The sequence below is a fragment of the Oncorhynchus kisutch genome, linkage group LG6, assembly GCF_002021735.2.
Source record: "Oncorhynchus kisutch isolate 150728-3 linkage group LG6, Okis_V2, whole genome shotgun sequence".
NCBI classification, from domain to species: Eukaryota; Metazoa; Chordata; class Actinopteri; order Salmoniformes; family Salmonidae; genus Oncorhynchus; species Oncorhynchus kisutch.
In genome coordinates, this window is record NC_034179.2 from 50903201 (window position 1) to 50916214 (window position 13014).

Consider the following 13014-nt stretch of genomic DNA (forward strand, 5'->3'; position numbering starts at 1 on the left):
GTCGTATTATCTGTTGATAAGCAACTGCTTGCTAAGGTTACGGTTAGCGTTAGAACAAGGGTTAGGCTTATGGCTAAGGTTAAGGTTAGTAGATAGTTGAAATGTTACTGATAGTCTTTAGAGCATGAGTCCACCTGGATGGAAAATCTTATTTTTTTAATAAAAACAATATGCCATTTCAGAGTTTCCTTTAGGAAAAATTGGCACCTGACAACATGACAGGGAAGATTTTAATTTACCTGACATTTGAGAAATGTAATGGACATCCATATACACTCAGAGCCAACCTTGCGCAAACAGCACCTTCAATAAACAATGTGTTTTTTCACTTTCCTTTTAGAAAGCAGACAACAGGTGTTCGAAGTGATTAATATTCTGTCCAACACAGCCTATCCATCCATCCTTCCTATCTTTTCTTACTGGATTGTCTTAGTATGATAGTCTACTGGCATTTTACAAACCATGGGTTTCTTTTTGAATGTTTTTTTTCCAGGTTGTCTCTGTTTCTTCCAACCTAAACTCTGGTTTCTCTCTCTCTGTGTTTCTTCCAGTCCACTCTGGGTCAAATGGAGGGCCATGCAAGAGGACAAACTGCGGGAGGGGCCGCCAGTGTGTGCTGCTGGAGTCGACGGGCCGGGCAGAGTGTGTGTGCCAGGAGAAGTGTCGACCCACCTTTGTGCCGGTGTGCGGCTCCGATGGAAGGTTCTACGAGAACCACTGTGAGGTGTACCGCACCGCCTGCCTGCAGAAGAGACGGATCTACGTGGTGCACAGCAAGGACTGCTTCTTCAAAGGTAGAACCACATCTCCACACTGTGCTGATGTTGTCATTGGAAATCTTGTTATTTGGAAATGCTGATGTTCTGATATCAAACAAGTCAAATTGCAAAGATACCTTTTTGCTTAATGAATCAAAGGAAGTCTAAAACCCGAAGCTGGGAGACAATCATATCCACAAACTGAGACTGCGAGTCACAAACTAGAACATTCTCTAGAAGTTGTGCTAATTGTGTCAGTTGAGGACACATCATTCCTCCCTGAAATACAAACTAGAATTTATGACTGGAATATTCCATTCAATAGAGACAGAGTCAAACACATGGGGCATTAAAGAAATGAAAGAGGGGAAATCATTTGTGCGACATTCATAATGTTGTCTGTGTCCTGGCACTATGGCACAGGGTCAAGATTGTCATGGGAACCGTATCATTTCACTGACAGGTGGGCTCTCGTGTTATGGGAGCAGTCTCTGAGGTTATATTCAGCTTTTATATTCTATTAAGGGTTTATTTCAAGTAATTCATTGAGAACATGTCTAAAACTGAACAAAGCCCACTGAATCATTAACAACGGTAGAGTGATGTAAGCCAAATGGCAGACTTGTACATTTGGAAATGTTCTTGAAGTTCATGTTAAGCTGTCATATGTAATTCCAAGTATTGCATAAGCGTCCCAGTAACATCTGACATCAACCCATGTTCGGTCAAACCTAAACAGTAGTATCTGCAACTTCAGTTTGCTAACAGCTTCAATTCATAACAAACGACCACGGGTTACAAATACTGCATCAAAAGTCATTGGACTCCCAGTCTCGTCTCTCCTGAATGAATGTGCAATTCAACCAAAACGCCTACTTTATCAACAAAGCCGACCACCCACTCCATCACTGCTTCGACCCCCTGCCATCAGGTCCTAGCTACAGGTCGGCAAAGGGCCACTCTACTGCCTGTTAATACTGTTCACTGCTTTCCATACAAAGCAAAGTATATATGGGATGATGAAGGCCGTGTCTTGCTGTTTACAACTTCTTGTGGTGAAAGGAATTTCCTCTTGAATACCAAGAAGTAGCATTCATTCAGTCCTTACCAGCTACAAAAATGTGTTCATGACTGGCTGAGGGAGCGACATCCCTCTTTACTCTTAAGTTCATTTCCAATGTTGACGGGGACAGTTATATGCAGTAATTATTGGCCTTATGCTGATATAAATAGAAGTGAGTACAGTACATCGTTTACGGTGGTGTCATTCGACGCTGGGACCGGGCTAGTTAAGAGAGGTGCTTATGCATGAGCAGTGAATGTGTAGAAATGCTCTGTCATCTCACATTAGAGCGCCAGAGATCCCAGGCAGACACTGCCATGCATGCTTAATCCAAATTAGGCAGGTGTTCAATCGCCACATTATACTTGATCACCATTTCACCGCAAGCCAGCGGGAACGGAAGACGCTCACATAAATAGTCACGCTCAAATGTCAGTGAAGACGTATTTGTTTAAGTCTTCCGTTGTGGTGTGGAATATTGTGGTGTGGTGTGGGGGGGGGGGGGATATTATAGAGTCTGCTGAATTAGGTCATGTATTTTAACACAGCATTATTACCTCAAATGTTCATTATCAAACTTTCACTACTGTTATCAAATTATCAGTACTTAAACACACAGAAATAGACTCAGGCTTTTATTTGTTGAATTACCACAAAATCTTCAGCATGGGGTCGAAGGGTTCAGTTGCAGACAGAAAACAGGACAAACATGTATTCCCCTATCAAATGATGACTGGAAACCAGCTGTCCTCCATTAACCTTTTTTTAAATGGTTGAGTATTATGAGTATTATGCCCTTATTATGCCCTGCGGCATTGATATTTGCAGGCAAAAAATGTAAACAATATTTTGTCACAAATTTGCTGACAAGGGGAAAAAAAGGGTATAAATAATCAAATCAAATCAAATTGTATTGGTCACATACACGTGTTTAGCAGATGCTATTTCGAGTGTAGCGAAATGCTTGTGCTTCTAGTTCCGACAGTGCAGAAATAACTAACAAGTAATATCTAACAATTTCACAACAATACCTAATACACACAATCCAGGTAAAGGAATGGAATAAGAATATATAAATATGTGGATGAGCAAAGCGGCATCGACTAAGATGCAATAGATAGTATAGAATACAGTATATACATAAGAGATGAGTAATGCAAGATATGTAGACATTATTAAGGTGACTAGTGTTCCATTTATTAAAGTGGCCAATGATTTCAAGTCTGTATGCAGGCAACAGCCTCTCTGTGCTAGTGATGGCTGTTTAACAGTCTGATGGCCTTGATATAGAAGCTGTTTTTCCGCCTCTCGGTCCCATCTTTGATGCACCTGTACTGACCTCACCTTCTGGAAGATAACGGGATGAACAGGAAGTGGCTCGGGTGGTTGTTGTCCTTGATGAACTTTTTGGCGTTCCTGTGACATCGGGTGCTGTAAATGTCCTGGAGAGCAGGTAGTTTGCCCCCGGTGATGCGTTGTGCAGACCGCACCACCCTCTGGAGAGCTCTGCGGCTGCGGGGGGTGCAGTTGCCGTACCAGGCTGTGATACAGCCCGACAGGATGCTCTCAATTGTGCATCTGTAAAGGTTTGTGAGAGCTTTAGGCGACAAGCTACAATTCTTCAGCCTCCTGAGGTTGAAGAGGCGCTGTTGAGCCTTCTTACCACACTGTCAGAGTGGACCATTTCAGTTTTCAGTGATAAGTACGCTGAGGAACTTAAAACTTTCCACCTTCTCCACTGCTGTCCGGTCGATGTGGATAGGGGGTGATATGGGGTGATTAAATGTGGGGTGATTGGTTGAAATTAAAAGCCCTTTTTTTGTGCTGCGGTGATCGGTCAGTTTAGTGGCAGAATCGCAAAATCCTGGATGGACTGATTATGGACTAGATCAGTTAGGGAGAAGGGGATGGAATGACAGTCCCTTGTCTATAGAAAACTATACCAAACCCACGTGTAGCTTTACCATAGCTTTCCTTATGGATGGAGAAAAGGTGGAGAAGGAGGTATAGGAAAGAGCTTAAGGGCTTCCTCCCCCCCTTACCACCTCATTCTGCTGTTCCCCCCCACACAGAAATACTCTTTCAACCCATTTTCAACCCACTTTTGATGTCAATAGGAAGAGATTGCAGCCTACAATCCACTCAATAGTATTGATGTAAGCCTTTGGCTGTTGGTTCATGGCCTGCGACAAGCTGGAGATACGATTGTGGAGGGCTCTAGAAATGCCTATTGGATCCTGGCTAAGACTTTTGTTCAATTCCGTTGTGACTTTACTTGAGTACATCAACGAATACTGTAGCTGATGTGAATACAATAAAACATCAGCAATCTCCTTCCCCTCCAAACACGTCCAGGCACACTAAACACATGTACACCTGTGAGTAGACCCACAAGCAGACTACCCACAGAGCCATTACACAATTAAAAAACTGGTCGGCAAACTACCCTATAGCACAACCCCTTTGCTTGTTTTGAAATTGATACAAACAAGATAACAACTTTGTTTTCCCTTGTTCTCACTTCTGATTAACATCGAACAACATCCCGGGTCAGGCTCATTTCCTGATCTATCCTTTGATTAAAACAACACTTGCTAAAACACTCCAAACAGAACTAATATAACTAACATGGCTGATTATTCTAGAACACTCCAAACATAACTAACATGGCTAATTATTTGAATAGCTTTCATCCTGCAAAGTGGCAAGCACAACAAAGCACAGCATGTTCTCCTGCAGCCCAGTGGGAGGTCTCTGAAGCTGCTAGGCTGACCGACATAGTGCTTGTTCACATTCAGCCAGCCCAATCCGATGTTCGCAGGATTTCCAACCCAGACGAAGTGACGTTAACCCACACGGTGCGACCCAAAAATGCACCATCCTCCCTACATTGATATGGGCCCTGGTCAAAAGTAGTGCTCTACATAGGGAATAGGGTGCTATTTTGGTCCCCAGATATAAACTGTAGATTGCATTTAAAAATGACTCGCCCAGGGTCAGGCAGAATTTAGAGACATGCAATTGAGGGGCCATCGCCGCTCCTCGCGATTCCTGATAATGATCAATCGGACACGTCACACATCAGACAAATTAGGGCAGCCGGCGTTGGATGGAAGTTAAACTTCTCCTCCTCTTTTCATCTTCTCTCAGTCCCGGAGCTTTCAGTATCTGAATGCTCTTATCGTTCCGCTTGGTTTGATGTCTGGCTGTGGTTATTGCATTAGCCATCAAAGCTGCTTTTTTCACTGTACACAGTGCCCAGAGTGTGGACACTCACTCTTTCCTTCAGTGTCTGTCGTATTGACCGCTGATCTTTGGCCCCTTGTGTCTGAGGCCATTAGCTCAGTTACAGAAACACTTGGCTTTGGAGGAGGAGATAGGTTTCAGGCACTGTTCACGCCCTGTAAACCTCAGCCAGCCACTTGCAGGGCCACCCAGGTCCACAGCGGGAAGTAGAGGTCTAAAACACTCCATACACTGTACACAGCCATTAATGTACATGACGCTGAAGTACTTTGAAGTATATGGCTCAAATGCACTATACTCAGTGGCGACCCGTCCTTCAGGGCAGAGCCCCACCTGTTTTAAGCCCCACATTTTTTTGCCAAAAGATACATTAAATGTGTGTGTATATATATATATATATATATATACAGTATATATATATGAACGTTTTTTTGGTGGGGGGCTTGCCTGTTTTGCATGTTATATGTTATATTTTGGCATTAATACGTGTCACATATCAGTTTGCAAACATTGTTAATAAAGCCGCATACAAACAGGCAGCTCCAAAATGGAAGTGTTTCAACCTAGCTCAATGCTTTCTGTGGTGGTGGGGCAGGCCAGCAGAAAATAGGATCTTTGCACCATGATTGGCTAAGCATTGCACTGTGATTGGCTCAGTGTTCTGTCACTCATGGGGACACTATGTCACCGACTTTCGTAAGGGTAAACATCAAGAATGTGAGTCCTTTGGGTGCTGCCATAGAGTTACATTAGAAGTGCTCTTCCAAGAATGTTCAAGGTCATTGGACACAGATAAATTGATGTTAAATCACGTTATATCTACAGTAGCTTTGATTGGACTGATCATGTCAACATCTTACTTTCATCATAAATCAAGTAGACAATCTACTGGCAAATCCTTTTTAATCCGTTGTCATATGAAGATACATTATACATAAAACGTATCGGTGCACATCAACCATTGGACATAAACATCACACAACAAGTTGGAAATCACAAATTCAACAATGAGTTGTTTGGAAGGAATCGGTGACATTGGCTAACCGCAGGCATTGCAGCTGGGAAGTCAGACTGGGGAAATACGTTTGGGGAAATTGTAAATCTTTTTCTTTGATGACAAAATTTGACAATGAAGGACCGCCGCGCACAACAAGGTGAGTCCAAAAATGTCTTATATGCTAGTGCATAAATGATGTAATATGCCAGGGATATATGGCTAGCCATATCAGCTGTATTTTTAAAAAAGGCAGTAAATGAGGCTGAATGAACTGTTTCGCTGCCAGACAAGGCTCTGCTGGCAGCCAGGTGTAGCGGTGGTAAGGATTCACTCCATTGTGTTGGAAAGAAAGCTCCGCTGTTGGGACAGCTTTATGTAGGTCCTAACAGTTTGTGGGCACCGCTTGTCGCCATTATTATTATTATTTTTTACCCACCAAGATTTACTTGCTAAAATCACCACTGACTATACTTCACATAATGTAATTTTATACCTACATCATCATCTTGGTTCATCTTGGTTTATAAACGCAAACCTGACATTTTATGTATTGTATTTGTCTGTCGTTTTTTTTACTTTCAAGCTTGTAACTGTGTTTTAATGTCATATTGAACAATTTTGAATATAACCAACACTATGACCCCCTACATTAATGGTGCCCCATATGAGGACAATCCCATCTGCGTCACAAATGGAACACCTATTCCCTATGTAGTGCAATACTTTTGACAGAAATATTATTGACCTATGGGCCCCTCATCAAATGTAGTACACTACATAGGGAGCAGAGTGCCATTTGGGATGTAAAACAATGTCATTCACTGCGAAGTCTATGTGATGTGACTTACAAATATTAAGCCAACCATGCCACTGACGCTGTAAAGTTGTGCAGGGCACGTCCAACAGCCCGAGAAAGTTCCATCCCTACTTATTCTTAATCAGGGCCGGACTGTTAAGTGTTTTGCTAGCCAGGTGTGATGTGGCCATGCCCCAGGCCTCCCTTGACAGCACTTTATTTGTTACCGTTTTGTTATTAACGAGCCTTCTAACAATTCCCATCCTTCTCAGTTCTCCTCTGAACACCTCCAGTCCCCCACGGACACGTGCCCACCTCCTCTGAAAACCTCGTCACGAACACATGCCCACCTCATTAAGTTGATTCCTCCCCAAAGATTCATTATATGAAAGTAGTATTTTCTGTGTGAAAATGGTTGCCCTGTCCCAGATAGAAATGTCCCCAGCTCCTCCATTAGTGGAGTGCCTCATAAACATCACTCTCCCCTATGAAAATAGAAAGGTCTTTTGACTGCTGTACATGCTGGTGAAAATTCACGTATACTGTGACTAGAGCCCATTGGTCCCTGCCTGCTCCGTTCCCAGCCCAGATATCTTACTCTCTCTTCTGCGTATGCTGCCGTAGATGGAGAACGGAATGCGCTTACAGTCACCATTTAGACAAAATGGCTGTGGTGTGGCATTGTAGTGTTATGGGTCAACAGGGACGTCTTGGGACAGCTTTGCAGTGCATGGTGCTTTTAAGGCTATAAGAGCCTGCTTTTATGGGACATTGTGCCATCTTTCTGTTTGTAACATCAATGGTTTTTCAATACCGTCAAAACTAGTTTTTCAATAAATTTGGAAATGTGTAGCTACTTTTTAAGTTAATACCTGCAATACATTAGGAGATAAAGCATATTGCATTCTTCATTTCACCTGTCACATTATTTTACATTATGAAGCTTAATTCTCCAGAACGATTGAGCCAGTCATATGTTTGTTTTGTAAATAGCACAGCAGGAGAAAAAGCAGGAGCTTTTATATCTATTGCGTTCTATTGGTAAGCCTCTGTTGTCCTGCACACATGAGGTGATGAAGTTATACTTGTTTGACATCAGACATCTTATAATGGCATCCTGCCAGATGTCAAAGAGCTATGTGTGAGTTATCTGTACAGCTGCCATTTTTTTCCTTGTGCTTCCTACTAGTTTTTTTCTCCTTCGTTCTTCTCCCATCTGCTCCTTGTTCAAATGCTGCTCTTCCTTCAGAAAAGCATGCATCACAACTTTGATCAGTTGCACAATTTATCTTGTTCTCTTTCGCGTGTAAATGTCCATACTCACCAAAAATGATATTTGGTATCTACCAGCTATGCTTGTATAACTTTATGAGCTGGTTTTGCCTGTCTTTGCAATTAGTTCATCATCGTTTTCGCTCGTAAGCATTTAGCTTACAGCGTCTATGTGCTTTCGCTATTAGTTTGTGCTCATTTTGTTAACATTCTGGGAGTAGAGTTTTTAGCGCCCTCTTGTTTGCTTTGCCATTAATACCGTAAATCCCGGGATGAGAGAAGGACAGTATGATGATATTACATTTGGATATTGCCCAAGCCTAATGCTAAAACCCCTCACAGTGACTACGAGGCAGTTAGCCCACATACTGTTCACACCAGACCCAGTCTTGTGTCCCAAATGGCATCATGTTCCCTTTATAGTGCACTACTTTTGAACCGAACCATGTGGGCTAGTAATGCATTATACAGGCAATCGGGTGCCATTTGGGACGCATCCCTGGTGTTTTCCCCTGGCGTCTCCCCGAAACAGGCTGCCACTGGTTCCCCTCATGCCAAGACCCTGGAGCTCTGGAGCCATCCTCCTTGCCCTCTCTCCCTCAAAGATCTGTTAATCCTTGTCTGTCACTCCATACACATGCCCTCACGATCACTGGGAAAAAATATATAATCCTTTTTGAAAATCGAGTGTGCTGTGTGTTCATGGTTAAGATACTGGTATCGCTCGTCTGCTTTGCTTTTTCATTCAACTCTCCTTTCCAGCACAATAGAGCTAGTCGTATTTTGCTTTCAATTGCCTGTTGGCCTTCATATACGCCGCTGTAATTGAAATTCGAGATATGTATGGTAAACTGAAAAACAGTCATGTTGCTCCGAATTCAATCTCTTTCAGTGTGAGTGTAATAATGCCTTCCTATTTCTGCCAGCACAGAAGAGGCTTCTAATGTGTCAGAGATCAGGCGTGTTTAATTGAAACTAATGTGCTCTTGCGATGTCAAAGTACCCCAAATTTTAACCCCATAGGCAGTGTGTACATTGCAGTGTGTACTCCCCATAGGCAGTCTCTCTCTCGCTCTCGCTCTCTGTCGCTCTCTCTCACTAAGTCATAGTGACTATCTATTCCTCTTTACATCTTTTCATAATGCACTTCTTTACAAGTTCTTGGCTTGTAACAAGCTAGAAGTGACAAATTCATTAATTTGGCCCATCCCCTTCATTTCGCTCATCAGTTTAATGGCAGTATAAAAACAAATGGCAGGGCACAACTTCGAAAACTTTGCTTAATAACCCCTTAGAGTGGAGAGACTCTCGCAAACGTAATGGTGAGACTCTCACGAATACAATGGTGCTCTCCGTTTTGCTATACAACCCCCAAAATAATATTGGGACTCATCTGAAGTCGGTACAGCAGATCTGCCAACTTCTGTCTGTAGCGAGCAAACAGTTTGGGCTACACACTAACAATATTCTCATGAACACATACTGTACATGTTGGATGTTTTTCACTAGGCCTCACAAGACTCGTCTGAAGGTCCCCAGGTACCAGTTGTAAAAAATTTATGAAAGTACAGTACCAAAAAAGTGTTAAACAAATAGCCACCCTTTGCCTTGCCTTGATTACTTGATTTGCATACTCTTGGCATTCTCTCAACCAGCTTCGCCTGGAATGCTTTTCCAACAGTATTGAAGGAGTTCCCACATATGCTGAGCACTTTTTCAAATCAAATCAAATCAAATGTATTTATATAGCCCTTCGTACATCAGCTGATATCTCAAAGTGCTGTACAGAAACCCAGCCTAAAACCCCAAACAGCAAGCAATGCAGGTGTAGAAGCACGGTGGCTAGGAAAAACTCCCTAGAAAGGCCAAAACCTAGGAAGAAACCTAGAGAGGAACCAGGCTATGTGGGGTGGCCAGTCCTCTTCTGGCTGTGCAGGGTGGAGATTATAACAGAACATGGCCAAGATGTTCAAATGTTCATAAATTACCAGCATGGTCGTATAATAATAAGGCAGAACAGTTGAAACTGGAGCAGCAGCACAGTCAGATGGACTGGGGACAGCAAGGAGTCATCATGTCAGGTAGTCCTGGGGCATGGTCCTAGGGCTCAGGTCCTCCGAGAGAGAGAAAAAAAAGAGAGAATTAGAGAGAGCATATGTGGGGTGGCCAGTCCTCTTCTGGCTGTGCCGGGTGGAGATTAAAACAGAACATGGCCAAGATGTTCAAATGTTCATAAATGATCAGCATGTTCGAATAATAAGAAGGCAGAACAGTTGAAACTGGAGCAGCAGCACGGCCAGGTGGACTGGGGACAGCAAGGAGTCATCATGTCAGGTAATCCTGGGGCATGGTCCTAGGGCTCAGGTCCTCCGAGAGAAAGAAGGAGAGAATTAGAGAACGCACACTTAGATTCACATAGGACACCGAATAGGACAGGAGAAGTACTCCAGATATAACAAACTGACCCTAGCCCCCTGACACATAAACTACTGCAGCATAAATACTGGAGGCTGAGACAGGAGGGGTCAGGAGACACTGTGGACCCATCCGAGGACACCCCCGGACAGGGCCAAACAGGAAGGATATAACCCCACCCACTTTGCCAAAGCACAGCCCCCACACCACTAGAGGGATATCTTCAACCACCAACTTACCATCCTGAGACAGGGCCGAGTATAGCCCACAAAGATCTCCGCCATGGCACAACCCAAGGGGGGGGCGCCAACCCAGACAGGATGACGACATCAGTGAATCAACCCACTCAGGTGACGCACCCCTTCCAGGGACGGCATGAGAGGGCCCCAGTAAGCCAGTGACTCAGCCCCTGTAATAGGGTTAGAGGCAGAGAATCCCAGTGGAAAGAGGGGAACCGGCCAGGCAGAGCCAGCAAGAGACAGCAAGGGCGGTTTTTGGCTGCTTTTCCTTCACTCTGCGGTCCAACTCATCCAAAACCATCTCAATTGGGTTGAGGTCAGGGGATTGTGGAGGCCAGGACATCTGATGCAGCACTCCATCACTCTCCTCATTGGTAAAATAGCCCTTACAGAGCCTGATGGTGTGTTGTATCATTGTCCTGTTGAAAAATGAGCCCAAACCAGATGGGATGGTGTATCACTGCAGAATGCTGTGGTAGCCATGCTGGTTAAGTGGGCCTTGAATTCTAAATAAATCATCACAGTGTCACCAGCAAAGCATCCCCACAACATCACACCTCCTTCTCCATGCTTCACGGTGGGAACCACACATGCGGAGATCATCCATCTCACATCTCACAAAGACACGACGGTTGGAACCAAACATCTCAAATTTGACTTCAGACCAAAGTACACATTTCCACCGGTCTAATGTCCATTGCATGTGTTTCTTGGCCAAATCAAGTCTCTTATTTTTATGTGTGTCGTTTAGTAGTGGTTTCTTTGCAGCAATTCAAACATGAAGTCCTGATTTACGCTGTCTCCTCTGAACAGTTGATGTTGAGATGTGTCTGCAATTTTCCAGATTAACTGATCTTCATGCCTTAAAGTAATGATAGACTGTCATTTCTCTTTGCTTTTTTGAGCCGTTCTTGCCATAATACAGTATGGACTTGGTCTTTCACCTAATAGAGCTACCTTCTGTATACCAACCCTACTTTTTTACAACACAACTTATTGAGAAGGAAGAAAATCCACAAATGAACTTTTAACAAGGCACACCTGTTAATTGAAATCCATTCCAGGTGACTACCTCATGATGCTGGTTGAGAGAATGCCAAGAGTGTTTAAAGCTCTCATCAAGGCACAGGGTGGCTTCTTTGAAGAATCTCAAATATAAAATATATTTAGATTTGTTTAACACTTTGGTGGTTACTACATGATTCCATATGTGTTATTTCATAGTTTTGATGTCTTCACTATTATTCTGCAATGTAGAAAATAGTGAAAATAAAGAAAAACCCTTGAATGAGAAGGTGTGTCCAAACTTTTGACTGCTACTGTATATATTGACAGTGTTTAGTGCCACCAATAAGGGGTTAAATATATGTTAAAACAAGTACAAATGTTTCCTGATTTTATATCTCTCAGGTATAGGACAGACACTTCAGAACAAAGTTCTTTTAGATTTTTTTGGGGGGGACTATCTGTTGTTCCATGTAGTGAATGTGTTATTCAATGTTTTTGTATATATGCAGTATGCAGTAAGTATATATGCAGTAAGGCCAAATAAACTTTTTCATAAACAATATATTGTAAATAATATATTGTTTTGATACTTCAAGGGGTCTTAAAATTCTAAATAAAATAGCAAAATGATATTTGATATAACCCTTTTTAAACATATAGCTTACTGGAATATGACATTCCTGTCAGACCCTCCATTCAATTATGAGCAGAGGGTAAACACATGATTAATGTCTCACAATTCAGTTGTGTTGTAGACTGCAATCTGGTAATGCAGTCACTGTGTGCCAGCATCCCTTATATTAGTGAGTAACTTATTATATCAGCAGCGGAAATACCTCTCCCTTCTCCTCTCTCTCTCTCTCTCTCTCTCTCTCTCTCTCTCTCTCTCTCTCTCTCTCTCTCTCTCTCTCTCTCTCTCTCTCTCTCTCTCTCTCTCTCTCTCTCTTTCTCTCTTTCTCTCTTACTCTCCGAATGATGTGTAGACAGGCATTTTAGCAACTCTGTCAAGCTTCCCTCGACATCTCCTGGTCTGTGTGAAATTGTTTCAGAGCTAAAATGAGAACCAGGGGGGAACAAAGAAACATTAGCTACAGGCAAAGTGACCTGAGGTAGATTTGTATATACCTTCAAAAAGTATTCACACCCCTTGACTTTTTCCACATTTTGTGTTACAGCCTGAATTTGAAATGGATTCAATTTTGATGTTTTTATCACTGGCC

General features: G+C 42.8%; 1 protein-coding gene across 1 annotated transcript in view; it reads left to right on the plus strand.

Annotated features, from left to right (window-relative positions):
- Positions 1–13014, plus strand: part of LOC109891843 (follistatin-related protein 4) — a 257024-nt gene that overhangs the window by 93347 nt on the left and 150663 nt on the right. Inside the window, exon 4 of the mRNA XM_031826907.1 lies at positions 552–794. Within this exon, the coding sequence (XP_031682767.1) occupies positions 552–794 (243 nt within the window). The remainder of the gene's footprint in view (positions 1–551; positions 795–13014) is intronic.